A 16,942-nucleotide genomic window follows, 5' to 3' on the forward strand; every position below is an offset into this window, starting at 1 on the left:
ATCAGAGAGCAGGTGACTGGAGCCTGGAGGTGGAGCATTGCAGGGGAACATCTACGTCGTCTCCAGGTCCCTCTTCTTCTGGTCGTCCTCATTCAGAGCTGTCATGGACATAATTAAGAGAGAATTCTGACAAAAAAGGTAGAACTCAAAAAATGTTTTTACCCTTCCGTAATTATGCTGTTATTAACACTTCTAATTAATGTCAAGAAGCATCTATTAGATTCTATCTGTAAGAAGTTAAAAGGGCCCCATTACCTATAAACTAACACTTATTACAAGGACCGTATTATAAAACGTTGCCCTGTAGGGTTTGTATACAGAGTATGAGCGTGTTCGTACCTCTAACAGTGATCCAGTTCTCATGAGTGTCTCCGTGACCATGAATGACACACTTGTAGAGTCCTTCGTCAGCTTTGGTTTCTGCTGTTAGAGTCCAGTTGCCCTGAGTTCCCCACCTGAGACACAAACACACAGAGGAAAAGAAACTGACACTTCATGCTCATATAAGATTCAAGGAATATGTTGATGAAGGTAAGTTTGATGTGAATAATAAACTCGGGTTGAGGAAAGTTTTACTTGAGCACACGGTCGTTCTTGTAGAAGGTGGCTCTGAGGTTGGAGGTGATTTCCTTGGTGGTTTTGTTGATGTGTAAACAGCGCAGCATCATGTCCTCCCCCTCCAACACAGGAAGCCGCAGACTCTCCATGACATTATTCACAACTGCACAGAGAGAGACAGTCTTTCATTTGACCCAATCCGGAGAAATAAATGCTACAGTTCAGAGAAAACACAGCAAACTCAGACATTTTGACTCACTTAGGCTAGCCTACTAGCAAGCTAGCTGCTAGCCGCTAGTGTTGTAGCTTGCATTAAAATGTTGCAGTGGCTGTTCTTATCACAGAAAGGTAGAATAACAAGATAATTCAGAAAAACATCACCTTTTCACCTAACTTTTTTTTTTAGCTAGCTAGTCAAGCTAATCAGGTGAGCTAGAAAGCTTGTCAATGTATATTGCATTAAGCTTTGCTGTACTCGTATTCAAAAAACAATGGCTATTTGGGGCAGTGTAGTCTAATTTATTAATTTGGCTTTTCTTCATGGCTGTTTGGTCTCATCTGGTCCCAGGGCAGAGACCATTGTTTCTCACAATTTTGTCTGAGGGCAGAAGTTGTATTTTTCTGTTTTAAGGTAACGTAGTTGGACAAAAGTGAGTCAACTGTCTCCTCTGGTCTCATGGCTATAAGTGTACAGCAACACTTATGCATGCAAATAAATCACAGCGTTACAACACAGAATCTGTACACATTAATTCCAACATGCGGCAATGCTGGAAAGCTCTTTTTAACTGACAGATCTGGTTACAACGCAGCATCTGTGCACATTAATTTCATATTAAGCAGCACAATCACGGCTCAGCAAAAGTTTTATGCTCACACACAATTCAAGGAATATGCCGTCAAGAATATGAAGTTAAGTATCACATTGATCACTCAGTGGACAGCCAAACAACATTAAAACAGCTTAAGTTTTGATTATTACAACCAATATTTGTCTGTATACATTAATTTAATGCAGAGAACTGTGGTTTTAAGTGGCCTCACACGGGGCACCATATATATATATAGGATATACACTACTAATAAATGTAATTTATTAATCACTTGAGATTATTGATAAAGCACTCGTAAATGGGGCACCACCTCCGTTCTTTTATCTCTTTGACTAATCCCTGGCTCAACAGGACCTGTGAGAAGACACCACACAAATATACCAAACTGAGATTCACATCTCAACTTCAGAACTCCTGACTGACTGACTGACTGACTGCTGTAGCGTAAAAGATCGATCACACAGTCACATTAGCCAAACACCTAATCTAGGCCTTAATGTAAATGTCCCAAACCTTTTTGGTCTTCTCTCCAGGTCCCATCTTTGTCCAGACCAGTTGCATGTCCATCGTGTCGCCGTAGTTCCCTTTGTCATTGTGTGTGGTGCAGTTGAGCTGTACAGTGTCGCCCACACTGACGTACCAGATCAGAGAAATGACCATCCTTGTTGGCAGGACTCCAGTGTTCTTCTTGGTCTCCCGTCGCTGTACATCTGATGTTAGAAAGAGAAGAAGTTCCTCTGTTTTACCAGGTGATGACATTATCTGTGCTTATCAGTCCTGTGCATCATGACCTCCTTTTTCAATGTTTCATATATTATTTTTTTATGTTTTACAGTCACAACTCCAGCCGACTCCTAGTCACTCATCACCTGCCAAAACACTCACTCTTTCTACCTGCTCACCTGTTCCAAACTTGGCTTATTAACTTTCTGTGGCACAAAGTGCAAAGCTGGATTTTACTGCTGCAGTTGGTGAAGGTGGAGCTCATTTTGAACTATTCTGGATAACGGTTGAGAAAATCACTTGTACAGTCAGACTGTTGAACAATACTCACTATGAGATGAAGATCCTGCGCTCACAAAGTAGCAGTAGACACACAGCACTGACAACAGAGAGAGAATACAATGAGTTTGCAGCTGTTGACAGAGTTTTAGTATAAAATGTAATAAATGATGCAGTCACACACTTACAGACTGAAACGTGTCTCGTCCTGCTGAAGTCTCGTCTTTCTTCTGTCACACTGATGAATATCAAAGATTTGAGCGCTGCTGGAACTTTAACGTTTGTTTTCTGGTCATCGCCCTGAAACGCTCTCAGTGGATCATGTGGCTTCGAACCAAGCTCTGTGATTGGTTGACAAGTAGTGGTTAATTGATTTTTGGTTCTGGTGATCAAAGGTGAAGCTTTTTTTAAATAAACAAGAGAACATGCATTTCTGAGTGTGTTCTTTCACCTCATTTTGTCCATGTCAGTTATGTTATGTTGGTAAAACAAACTAAAACTCAAAACTCCTGTTGTTATTCTGTTTTATTAGTTATTGTTGACATTTACCATGACATCATAAATCTGAGCGATATGTAACGTAACTCTTACTTCAGTCATCACACAGGTATAAAATAAGCCTGCCAACATCTGTTTGAGACCGTTTGTTCAAACAGATGTTGGCTTGATTTTAAAGGACGTCTTCCTCCATCTGTGGACGAGATTTCACTGGACAGAAGTCTCAAAGAGAAACTAAACACACAAGTTCATTTTCTGGACATCAACGTTGATAAAGACAATGTTATTCTGGTTTGTTGTTCTGAACAGGGTCGATTAAGGTAGAAAACTGTGTGAGTGCTTTAGAAAACATGTTGAAGCAACTGATAAAAACTGGAATATAGTGAGTGTGACAATAAAACACAAACAGATTGAAAGTGTCAGGTGTCTCCTTCAAAGTGAGACCTCTGTCCGAGCTCACAGGATCTAAACGACAAGTGGCCTTCAGGGACACTGAAAGTCTAAAAAGAAACAAGAACATGTTTCAGTCCAAATCTGGTTATCGGTATACCGCGGTATTTTTAAAATGTCTTCAAAATGTTGAAAAAACACTGATACACTGATAAATTGAAATAATTTCACCAAGATTTATATTTAAATAGATTTATTATATATTAAAAGGGTTAGGGTATAAGCAGCCTGTTTTTGAAACGCGTCCTGTAATGTCTGCGTTACAAAGGTAGAATGAGATGTACTGGCAGTAGCACTCGATTGGCCAGAAGCAAACCACTCTGTGAAAAAAATGAATAGAAAATGTCATTATTAATTATTACTGTCATTGTTACTTAATACTAAGGGTGCAACCAACAGATCACAAAACTCACAATCTAGATCATATCACTTTTGTGAGAAACAGGTTGGATAATTTTTTAGATCAAAACAAAAAGGATTATTGTTAAATTAATTGTGAATACTCTATTTTGGCTCTTATCTCTATCTAGACACTTCTTATATTCACCATTTTAGATTATTCTTTATATATAGTCTATTCTACAAATAATCCACAAGTATTATATATTTCTGATATTACTTATATATACAGTATATTGGCTGTCTGTCTCTGTCTGCTTGCTCGTCTGTTGTCAATCTGATTGGTCTAATGGCTGCTGAGCCACAGGTAGACGCTGCTCCGGTGAACGGAGCTGAGATGAAAGTCAGTCATCTCAGTCAGTTTGCATTCACTAACTCAGTCCACCCAGTACGTGTTTGTCTCAAATCCTCCTCACTGCAGCTCTGCATCAATATCTGGGGAATTATTAGGTCGACTTTAAAAAGTAAAATCTACAATTAATAAGTGGTTCAGATAACGTGCCAAATCACGGATCAACTTCGTTCAGTTATACCACTATCTGGTCAGTTTGCATTAGTGACAGCAAATTAGACAGAGAAAACTCGACATACACACATCATGCACCTGAGCTTAAGGTTAATTTACCTTGCATTCGCTAAGAGAGCTAACAGTTGAGGGTGATGGTCGTGCAAATAAGTAAGTAAATTGGATGTGTTGCTGCCCCTCGCAACAACTTTCTTCTTGCAGCTCCTGCAGATAGGGCTGCCATCCTCGACCAGCTGTCCCTGAGCATTCTTATAATAACCAAAATACGCCCAGACTTCAGATTTGGTTCTCTTTGAAGGCGGAAAAATGCCTTGAGGGCCGCTACTATCACGTCCTCCCTCCGCCATGTCTTCTTCACTACATAAAAAGCGCACGGTGCACGCTGCGCCTACGTAGGGAGACTTGGATAAAGTATCTCGCGAGTTTTCCACACCATGGTTATCGACCGCGTCGGTTACCATGGTAATTAAAACTTAAACGGTAACCTTCACCATCGGGAATTTTACCGTGGTTTACTGTGACACCGGTAACCGTTACATCCCTAATAGTGACCAATAGTGATTATATAGAAGGAGTCAGAGTGAAGAAGAAGCTGATAAAGCTTCATGTTGTCATCCACCGTCCATCAGCTCCTTCACCTCCATTGTCTCTCTGATCCAAAGTCACATCGGAATCTGATCTGATGATCAGATCAATAGTCAGAGTGACAAACAGACCAATCAAGCAGATTGATCTGCCATCAGATGATCAGTTGGAGTTGGATCAGTTGAGCTGCTTCTGTTCCTGATTTTGATTGTTTCATCTGTGATCTGAATTCTCCCTGCAGAGGAGACAGAGGACAGTTGGACAGAGAAACAAACAACCAGAGACAAACAACCAACCAGAGACAAACAACCAGAGACAAACACAAATACCTCTGACCTGTATCTTCATACTGACCTTTGACTTTAAACAGCACTGTTTTCCCTCTCACGATGTCTCCGTCTGTGTTGTAGACATCGCACCTGTATGTCCCTGTGTCTGTGTGTTTGGGGTTTTTCAGGGTCAGACTGAAGTCTCCAGTTTCCAGCAGGTCTTTGTTCATCTCTGTCCGGTCTCTGTAAAACTGGTTCTGTTCTCCAGGCTGGTCAGAGCCGTTCTGATACACCTGGACCGTCATTGTGGGTTCGGGATTATTACGTATCCACTTCACTTTAACATCATCAGGCAGGGGAACTGTGGTTTTGCAGGGCAGCTGGACAGACTCCGCCCCCTCATCCACCTCCACCTGACAGACTGAGAGGACAACAAGTCACAACATCAGCTGTACAGACAGCAGCAGCAGGTTTTCATGACTTTATTGAATTATTACAACATTGTACAGAAACCTGATGTTGTGCTTCACAGTATTGTTTCATCTGTTGACATTTACATGTATTGATGTTTTTAAGTAATGAGTCTATCAGGGTCACTTTGAATCTTATTTTATTTTGTCTTTGGGGGAAGAGAACCCCATCAAATGTTCTCAGACTGATTTTTACAGATGCTGATTTGTTAACATAAAACCTGTAGCATACAAATAAGTTTTTAATAAACAATTAAAAGTTTCTGACAAACATGTTTAGAAGGAAACTGCCTGGATTCTGTTCGTTGACAGCATTTTTTATCAGCCAGGAAGTTTTAAACTGGTGTTTCACTCAGAGGTCGTAGGTCAGAGGTCGAGTCCTCCATGTTTTTTGTTTAGATACTAAAACACTTACAGGATCAGGAAAGGTGGCTTTGGTTCAATATAAAAGTCCTTTATGGATGACAGTTTTGCAGTACTCACCTCTGACCAGGAGCTCCACTTGTTTCCACATCAGGATGGTCCCGTCCCTGTCGTAGAAGCTGCAGATGTAAAAGCCTCTGTCCATGTCTGTGGGGTATTTCAGAGTCAGACTGAAGTCTCTCAGCGAGTTTCTCTTCATCTCTGTTCGGCCTCTGTAACGATGATGCTGCTCGTCAGTCAGAAGGCCATTCTGATACACGTGGACCTTCATGTTGATACTGTTCGTCCACTCAACTTTAGCATCATCAGGCAGGTGAACTGTGGTTTTGCAGGGCAGCTGGACAGACTCCGCCCCTGAATCCACCTCCACCTGACAGTCTGAGAGAACAACAAGTCACAACATCAGCTGTACAGACAGCAGAAGCAGGTTTTAATAACTTTATTGAATTATTACAACATTGTACAGAAACCTGATGTTGTGCTTCACAGTAATGTTTCATCTGGTGACATTTACATGTATTGATGTGTTTAAGTAATAAGTCTATCAGGGTCACTTTGAATCTTATTTTATTTTGTCTTTGGGGGAAGAGAACCCATCAAATGTTCTCTGACTGATTTTTACAGATGCTGATTTGTTAACATAAAACCTGTAGCATACAAATAAGTTTTTTGTTTTTTTCACATTCTCACATTTTTATTAAAGTTTTTTACATTTAAACAAAGAGATACAGATTTTCATTATGAATTCCATTGCATAATTAGATAGAAAATTAGGATAGATGTGGTAAGAAAAAAACAAAAAACAGAAGAATAACAGTCATGGTTACTTGTATCTATTATCCAAAATAAAGTACATACATTTGAATCAGTCAATCCTTAAGCATTGCTCACTGTGTCGTACTGCATCCATTTCTCCCACTTAGTCGTGAAGACATTTTCTCTCATTCTGAGCCGATGGGTCATTCTCTCCATAATGCAAACCTCTCTTATGATCTCTAGCCACTGCGTTGTAGTGGCTAGCCCTGCACCAGTTCCTTGTCATTGCTTTTTTACATGTGACCAATAACATCTTGGTTAAATATTTATCTTTTTCTGGAACATAATTATTCAAACTACCAAGATACATAACTTTACATTCCCTGGGTATTACATATCCCAACATGTCTTTCATCACATTATGCACATTTTCCCAGAAAGGGTTAAGTTTATGACACTCCCAGAAGATGTGTGTGTGGTTTGCTTCTCTCTCTCCACAGAACCGCCAACATGTATGTTGGGAACCAATTTGTTTACTCTTCAGTTTAGGTGTAATGAAGTAACGGGTCAGGTTTTTCCATCCAAATTCCCTCCATGTTCTTGAATTTGTAGTTGTGAGTTGTGTTTCACACATATCATGCCATTCTTCCAGAGTAATGTTTACGTTCAGCTCCCTCTCCCACTTCTCTTTAATGTATAGAGTAGAAGCAACTTCTGAGTCTTTCAGACTTTGGTACAGTACTGAGACTGCCTTGAGTTTAGTTCCACTGTATGTCCTGGTCATTACATCAAGTACACCATTTAAAGTTTTCACAGTTTGTATTTCCTTTGTAAAAAAGTCCCTTAACTGTAAGTATCTAAAATGGTCCTTGTTTTCTAATCCATAACTCGTTTTTAACTCCTGGAAGTGCATTAGATTCCCATCCTTTGTTAATGTACACATGGCTGTGAGCCCTTTCCTACCCCAGTCCCTGAAGCTGTGGTCACTTAAGCCTGGTTTAAATCTGTCATCATATGCAAACCAACTTAGCAATTTTACATCTTTCTCTAATTTGTGTTGTTTGACTAAATCAAACCAGATACTCAATGTGTGCAAACTTACTGGATCGATCGTGTCTTGTAGTGACTTCATTAATTTTGCATCACCAATCAAGGACTGGGTTTGAATACCTGCCACCACCCTCTCAATGTCTTTCCACTATGCAGTATAACCTTTGTCACACCACTTGACCACTGGTCTGAGTTGTGCTGCACGGTAATAGTCCTTCAAATGGGGAGAGCCATACCTCCTTTATCTTTTTCCAATTGTAGTGTACAATATTTTATCCGTGGTGTTTTGCCGTTCCAACAAATCTGGAGATCATTTTATCCCAGATTTTGAACTTTTCTTGTGGAATCCTAATAGGCAGACACTGAAAAAAATATAGTAGTCTAGGCAAAATGTTCATTTTAATTACTTCAATTCTTGAGTTGAAATCTAATGGCAGGGTCGACCATCTTTCTATGTCTCTACTTATTTGAAGATGGATCTGGTCATTATTGCTTTATAAAGGTGAGCGAGCTGTTTTGTTAGAGTCACACCGAGATATTTAATAGTTTTTGATTGCCATTTTAATTGGTAAGTTCTCTTGATTTGTGGAGATGGGGTATAATTAAAGGTCAAGATCTGTTTTTTATCTACATTTATTTTGTATCCTGAGTGTTCGCCGAATCTATTCATAAGATGCATCAGCTGAGTAAAAGTCGCATTGGGGCTGTCCAGGTATATCATAATGTCATCCGCAAATAGACTTATTATGTGTTCCTGTCCATTAATATTAATCCCTTTTGTTTCCTCACTCTGTCTGATCGCCTGCGCTAATGGCTCAATATATATAGCAAAGAGGAGCGGGGATAAGCAGCATCCCTGTCGCGTACCTCTTCCTAACATTATTCTTTCCGTTAGGCTCCCATTAACTTTTATTCTGGCTGTAGGATTTTGATAGATAGTTTTAATACAATTAATTGAGTCTTTATTAAATCCGTTCTAGTACTAAATATATGAAGTCCCAGTTTACACTATCAAAGGCTTTTTCAGAATCGAGACTTAGCAAAACAGCACTGTTTTTATTAGTTTGTATTGTGTTATTTATCTGGATGGTCCTCCTCATGCTATCTCGTGTTTGGCGCCCTGCAATAAAACCAGTTTGGTCTTCGTCAATTGGGTCATTTATAAATTTCCCATATCTTTGTGCTATAATAGATGTACGTCAAAAGTCCCCATCTAGAGGTCACCTGACCTCACTGAAGACAGGGAGGAAAATACAAGCGCTCCTACCGGAGAAGGACACGCCCACCTCAGGTGCAATCATTTCACCTGATGAGAGCTTATATATACTGCCTGCCTCCCTTTGTTCTTTTTTTTGACCCCAGCCATGTGTGCGTCCTGTAAGTTGAATTCCTTGCTTAATATTTGATTTACTTTATTATTGCACACAATTTTTGTTGACATTTTTGAACCTATGTTAATCATTTTGTTCTCTATTTGCAGAGCTTAAACCACACATAAGAAACCTTATAAAGAAATCTGCAAAGAAATGAAAATAAAATAAAACTGCTCTGCTTTCTGAACTTGGACTCCTGCCTCACCTATGGGTCCTATCTTTTGTAATTCTCCAATAGCTGGCAAATCGAGTGAGTTGAGAAACTGTCTTTTTTCCTCCTCACTGGATGAGGGTGGTTGTGTATATAGGTTTTTGTAGTAATCTTTAAATATTTTTTCTATTTCTGCAACATTGTATTTTAATTGGTCTGATTGAGGATCTCTGATTTTGTGTATTGTATTTAGCGCCTGTTGTTTTCTAATACGCATTGCCAGTAGTCTAGTGGCTTTGGGGCCAGTTTCACAAATCTAAGTTTTTTCTCCATCTCTCCTCTCAGTATTTTGTCTATTTCCCCTTTTATGGTCTTCATTTCCTGTAGGAATTGAATATTTTGGGTGTTTTGAGATTTTATTTCCAGGTTTTTTAATTTTCCTATCAGATCAAGATAAGCCGCTTGTTTTAGTTTCTTTTGATTTGATGTTATAGCTATTCATTTTCCTCTAATTACGGCCTTTAAAGTGTCCCATAGGATTGTCGGGTTTATTTCATCTGTAGCATTTTCTTCGATGCATCTTTTTATTTCCTTTCAAATTTGCTCAATTATTACTTTATTGTTCATTATGCCACTGTTCAGTCTCCCAAGTTGTGTTTTTGTCTATTATTAATATGTACAGTTAAATGTACCGTGTTGTTGTCCGAAATATCAGCCACTCCAATTTTACATTCTTTCACCTTGTGCATGTCCCAGTTATTCATAAATACACAGTCTATTCTAGATTGAGTGTTGTGAGTGTTGGAATAGTGTGTATAGTCTTTCTCTGTTGGGTGGAGTTCTCTCCATACATCTGCCATACCCTGTTCCTTCAATGACATATTCATGAATTTAGATAGGTGAGTATTACTTCTTTGTGCTTGTTGTGTCTATCCTATGATCCAGAACTACATTAAAATCCCCAGCACACATCATAATACCTTCTGATTCTGATGCTATAATTTTAAATAGTTTTGAAAAAATGTTTAGCACTTTCTGGCGGGGCATACACATTGATTAATTTGACTATCTTGTTCTCTAATTTTCCTTCAAAAAGAATAATTCGTGCCTCTTCATCATTAATTTCTTTTAAGCTTTTCATGCTCTTCCTGAGATAAATGTGTTTCCTGGATGAAGATGACTTGTGCTTTAAGTTTCCTCATTTTCAAAATGACCTTACTTCTCTTAATTGGGTTGTTCAGCCCATTTACATTTAATGACACTAGTGAGATACTACTCATATTGTTTTTGTAAAATCTTGTACTTTCCTTGGATTCGTATCGTAACCATGACAGCCAACAACAACTTCGTACGAACATAGAACAGTTTGATGTAGAACAGGGAACAATTTAACTTCCAAAAGTAGGCACGTGTCCATGTGCGTGCCTCCCAAGTTACCTTCGTGGGGTGAGGGAATATCCTGCAGCATATGGGGCCACCTCTCTAGGTAGGTTTGGTCTGATTGTCCAATAATGTCTCTGCATTAACCTCCTAGCAAAAATTATGCTCTTAGCTACCGATAAGATATAACAAGGGGAGACAATCGATCAATATTATGACCAATTAAAGGAGTGCAATCAATATTAATCTGTTCGTCCGTGTCCTTCTTTAGTCTTTTAAATGCACTCACATACCTCTTTGCCCATTATTTCCTTTGAAATTCCTGAAGTCTCTGCTTGCCTCGCTCAGCAGTATCTTCTGAGTTACCGACTCGTTGCCACAGTAATGACCGCTGGAGTCGCTCTTCCATCCCGGTCCTGGCTGCACCTCTCCCCGGTACCTCTGCCGGGATTCCCCTCCAGCTCAGCTCTTTGGCAGCCTCCTGTGCGCTCTCATATGTCCGCGGGCCAGCTTCCCAGTGGATCCTGATTTTCGTCAGGGGCGTCTGGAAGTGTATTCCTTTCTCCTTCAGGGCTTTTTTAACACCGTTTACCTTTTTAATTCTTTTCTTTTCCGGATAACCTCGGTGGCGTAGTCATGATCAAAAAAGAGTGCTCTGACTTGGTAGTGGATTTTTTTTCTTCCAGGCTTCCCTCATCACCGTCTCTTTGACCGTGTATTGAAGGAAGTTCACCACGATAGATCTCGGGGGTTTATCAGCGTCTGGTTTCGGCAGTAGAGCTCGGTGTGCCCGCTGTATTTGTAGATCCATGTTTGTTGGCAGAGGCAGCTCATTTTTCAGAAGTTGTTCAATGAATTGTGTTACAGAGCTGCCCTCTGCTCCCTCTTTTAGACCAAAGATGTGGATGTTATTCTGTCGATTTCTTCCCTCTTGGTCTGTCAGCATATCTCGTAGTGGTCTCTGTTTTATAGATTGAAGCAGAGCTTCTTTTGCCTCTATGTTCCAGTTTTCTAGCTCTTCAATTCTCTGTTCGGTCTCCGTGATTCTCGTAGTTTGTGTGGCTAGCTCTGTTGTTGTTTCTGTGAGCCGCTGGTTAATGTCCTTCATATAATCCTCAAGTTCTTCTTTCATTTCCTTTTTGATTTCTTCTTTGAATGTGGTGATGTGATTTCTTTAACGATATCTTTCAGTCCCGCACGAATCACCGCAGCCGCATCGGTCTCCATGTGTTCTTCCTCACCCTCGATGTTGTCTGCTACATCGCCTCCGTCTTCGTTGGTCAATTTGGGTTGTTTTTTCGGGTTCTTTTGGTTTGTCTGTCTTCTTGGTTTTCCTCTCCTTTCCATCTATTTCTATCAAGATAATCGAATTCGGGGTTTTTTTATCGAGTACTGATCAGGAGCTAGTTACCTATGCTGCCATCTTGGGCTGAGTCCCACCGGAAGTCCCACAAATTAGTTTTTAATAAACAATTAAAAGTTTCTGACAAACATGTTTAGAAGGAAACTGCCTGGATTCTGTTTGTTGACAGCATTTTTTTATCAGCCAGGAAGTTTTAAACTGGTGTTTCACTCAGAAGTCGTAGGTCAGAGGTCGAGTCCTCCATGTTTTTGTTTAGATACTAAAACACTTACAGGATCAGGAAAGGTGGCTTTGGTTCAATATAAAAGTCCTTTATGGATGACAGTTTTGCAGTACTCACCTCTGACCAGGAGCTTCACTCGTTTCCTCATCAGGATGGTCCTCTCCCTGCTGTAGATGGTGCAGGTGAAGGTGTCTCTGTCCCAGTCTGTGGGGTATTTCAGGGTCAGACTGAAGTCACTCAGCGAGTTTCTCTTCATCTCTGTTCGGCCTCTGTAACACTGATGCTGCTCGTCAGTCAGACGTCCATTCTGATACACGTGGACCTTCATGTTGTTACTGTTCGTCCACTCCACTTTAGCATCATCAGGCAGGTGAACTGTGGTTTTGCAGGGCAGCTGGACAGACTCCGCCCCCTCATCCACCTCCACCTGACAGACTGAGAGGACAACAAGTCACAACATCAGCTGTACAGACAGCAGAAGCAGGTTTTAATAACTTTATTGAATTATTACAACATTGTACAGAAACCTGATGTTGTGCGTCACAGTAATGTTTCATCTGGTGACATTTACATGTATTGATGTTTTTAAGTAATAAGTCTATCAGGGTCACTTTGAATCTTATTTTATTTTGTCTTTGGGGGAAGAGAACCCCATCAAATGTTCTCTGACTGATTTTTACAGATGCTGATTTGTTAACATAAAACCTGTAGCATACAAATTAGTTTTTAATAAACAATTAAAAGTTTCTGACAAACATGTTTAGAAGGAAACTGCCTGGATTCTGTTCGTTGACAGCATTTTTTAATCAGCCAGGAAGTTTTAAACTGCTGTTTCACTCAGAGGTCGTAGGTCAGAGGTCGAGTCCTCCGTGTTTGGTTTAGATACTAAAACACTTGCAGGATCAGGAAAGGTGGCTTTGGTTCAATATAAAAGTCCTTTATGGATGACAGTTTTGCAGTACTCACCTTTGACCTGTAACTTCACTTGTTTCCTCATCAGGATGGTCCTCGTCCTGCTGTAGACGGTGCAGGTGTAAAAGCATCTGTCCCAGTCTGTGAGGTATTTCAGGGTCAGACTGAAGTCTCTCAGCGAGTTTCTCTTCATCTCTGTTCGGCCTCTGTAACGATGATGCTGCTCGTCAGTCAGAAGGCCATTCTGATACACGTGGACCTTCATGTTGTAACTGTTCGTCCACTCGGCTGTGACGTTCTCAGGCAGGTGAATTATGGTTTTGCAGGGCAGCTGGACAGACTCTGCCCCTGAATCCACCTCCACCTGGTAGACTGAGAGGACAACAAACCACATTTACAACATCAGCTGTACAGACAGGAGCAGGAACTGTCATGGTAACAGGACCTCACCGTCCCATCCTTCTGTTATAATCCCAGAACTAACTGTCGACACTCTGCCTCAACAATCACGGTCGACTTACAAGACTAAAGATGACAACCATTGGCATTCTGGGTAGTGTAGTAGAAGTGACATACCTGACATGAAATACTGCCGAAAATGCACTAAAAGACTCCCCAAAACAATAAGACCAACAGCCAGGAGAACCAGGAGAGCTGTGGCCCAGGATGGAAATACAAATCGTTCTGTGGGAAACAGAAACATAATGAACATGACCTTTGACCTTTATCTACAGTACTGACCTCGGACCTGTATCTACAGCTGGTTTCAGGGATTGTGGCTGACCTTTGACCTGCAGCTGTACGTCCGTCACTCTCCGTTCTCTCTTCATCCCCCGTCTGAACCATCTGACGGTGCAGGTGTAGGAGCCGCTGTCAGAGAGGCGGAGTTTTGTCAGATTGAGGCTGAGGTCTCCACTTTCCAGAGCATCAGCCATCATGGATGTTCGGCCGCTGTAAAGCTGGTTTTGGTCTCCAAGCTCATCACCTTCCTGCTGACGCTTGTGGACGGTTGTAGGATGGAGATCCAAGCGACTCCACACCACTGAGGGGGCGTCCACGTCAAAAGTGGGAAACTCACAGGGCAGCAGGAAAAAATCCTCCCCCTCATACAGCTCCACAGCTGAGGCATGCTGGGAAACTGTGAGGTCACACAGGTAGAGAGGTTAAATTACAGCAGCAGTCTAAGATGTGTGTTGATATCTGACAACTTATTAACACTTTTACTATCATATCACATCACACTATCAAACAGTCTTGTTAGCTAGGAAGAGGCTGAATGCTAACGCTAGCTGTTGTCTAACGGGAACTAAAGGCTCATCAACTATGTTCATTTATGTTGAAATATGGCCTGATGTCCCTCTGCATGTTCACTGATAACCATTTGTCAGATTCCTTTATACATTACACATTATATTACATTATATATACATTTATACAAGTTGCAAACTAGAACACATCTGTTTATCTTACCGTGCACGAGGATCACAAACACCACAAACATCTTCATCTTCCTGTAAAAATGACAATTTAAAATATTATTTAATCTGCTTCTCTTTTCAAACACTCAGTTTACAGCCAGTTGTCACGTTCCTCCTGAGCATCAAGTGCCACTGTAACACAACTTTAGTTTCACTTTAATGTTTCCACTACAGCAGCTTGTGGAGTGTAAAGAAACAGGCTGAGCACACAATAGATAGATAAGGCTGCTAATCACTGCTCACATGGTTAGTACTAAAACATATCTGCTGTATTAAGGGCTACTATTTTTCAAGGTGCAGTGTTGTCAGATGGTCTGTAGAGGGAGCTCCAGAGTCACACTAAACAGTACAGTGATTCCACCTGCATTCAACTGGAAGTTATAGAAATGTATCTGAATAATGAAGAAATTGCTAACTGGGAGCTCAGACTGGTGCCTCAACAGACAAATAATAATATGAAGCAATAACAGTTAAAAAATAAACCATATTTTCATAGTTTTTGTGCCGATGGAGACATACTTTATGTTAAAATGTTACAAATTTACAAAGACTGTCGCTGGCAAAGGTTTTTTTAGTTTTAGCTAATTAATTTAGTCAAAATATAGGATAAATATATGCCCACTTTAAGTCAAAATCACCACCTAATAATCAGTTTTTTAATGCAAAATTAAATTTAATCAAAAGTTTACTTTTGTCTCTGTGAAAGAAAAGATGTACGAAAAAAATAAATATGTGATGTTGCTACAAAAAACAAAACGCTTAAATAATATTCGCACTAATACAACTCTGGAATTTAATTTTCTCAAAAATAATGATGATTTAAAATGCAGTCACAGGTTTGGTAAGGGCGATAATGGTTCTGTAAATTAAAACATGTTAACCAAGTACAACTTAAAATGAACAGCACATCTAGATATGACTCAAAGTGTTTCGACGGTACAAACACAGCTGAAACTCCACATTATTGTAATTTAGCTCCTTTTCACACACAGATAGTTAACACAGGTTAACCTCAGCCCAGGTCTATATGATCCACACTGCATTTCTACTAATCCTGGGTTAACTGTGAACTGTTGGAACACACAAGTGCTTTGAGGTTAAGCTGCACTTTCTAGAAAGTTGTGTTACTACTCTGATTACTTTATAATAATAATAATAATAATATTATTTCTATAGCACCTTTCAAAACCAAAGTTACAAGGTGCTTCACAGAATATAATAGCATACAATACAAGAAAGACAAATTAAGCAATTGGAGACTATTTAGGACTTTAACAGTAATCAGTAACATTTTGAATTGAGTTTTGTAATGGATGGGTAACCAGGAGTCTGGCTGCTGTACTTTATACTAACTGTAGTCGGGCAGCTGCTGTGTTGTTTAGACAGGTGATAATGAGTTCTGGTAATCTAGACAGGAGAAAATGAGGGTGTGGAGGAGTTGTTCAACTATGTTTCCGGGTCGCACTGGTTTGACCTTGGCAATTATTTTGATCTGTAAATAACAACTTCTAACTGGACTGTTAATGTGTTGATTTAAGTTCAGGTGGTGACTGAAAACAACACCCAGGTTTCTGGCTGATTGTTTTGTATTCGTTGTTAGTGGTTGTAGTGTCGTATCTTTCTTAGCCTCGGGCAAAGTCCAATTTAGTAAAGCATTAATGTGGATCAAGTCATGAATAAGCTTTGTACGTGGATCAAAATATAGGATGACTTCATTCAGCAAGTGGAACGGCACCATGGTTTCAGAATCAAATGAATCATAAAGCTTACTTTTATTTTAAATATTTACATAAAAACTCATTTTTGTTGACACAGAAGTAAGGATTAGGAATAGCTGTAACCTACATAATGTATTTAGTTATAGCTGTTCAATCATCATTTTAATGACAGACACTTCTTACTTATGTTTTGGAATAAATGCAAGATAGAATTAATATGTAGCCCGTTAGCTAGCATAAGTGACATTTTTGCTACGTCATACCACTTTCACTTACTTATAGTGACAATTTAAATGTAAGAAACAGGAGACTTACCTCACTAGAGTCACTACTAATAGGTTACTGCCGTCACTGTTACTGTAGTTTGCTTTAATTCAAAAAATAAGACGCAAACAAATGTAGAAGAAGAAGAAGAAGAAAGGGAGAGAGAGAGACTCTATGTTCCTTCTTCCGGTTCTGGCTTGGTGCCAAAAACACACACACCCTCTTGGCCATAGACATAATAAAGAGTAGCCTAGACGCCGC

The 16,942-nt window shown here is 39.9% G+C and overlaps 1 protein-coding gene across 1 annotated transcript in view; it reads right to left on the reverse strand.

Moving 5' to 3' along the window:
• Positions 1-15,199, reverse strand: part of LOC141003235 (uncharacterized) — a 31,500-nt gene extending 16,301 nt beyond the window's left edge. Inside the window, exons 1-2 of the mRNA XM_073474525.1 lie at positions 14,692-15,199; positions 14,006-14,359 (exon numbers count right to left, since the gene is read on the reverse strand). Coding sequence (XP_073330626.1) covers positions 14,006-14,359; positions 14,692-14,728 — 391 coding nt within the window. The 5' untranslated portion in view covers positions 14,729-15,199. The remainder of the gene's footprint in view (positions 1-14,005; positions 14,360-14,691) is intronic.
• Positions 15,200-16,942: the final 1,743 nt, after the last annotated feature.

The sequence above is a fragment of the Pagrus major genome, chromosome 10 (assembly GCF_040436345.1).
Source record: "Pagrus major chromosome 10, Pma_NU_1.0".
Classification (NCBI taxonomy): domain Eukaryota; kingdom Metazoa; phylum Chordata; class Actinopteri; order Spariformes; family Sparidae; genus Pagrus; species Pagrus major.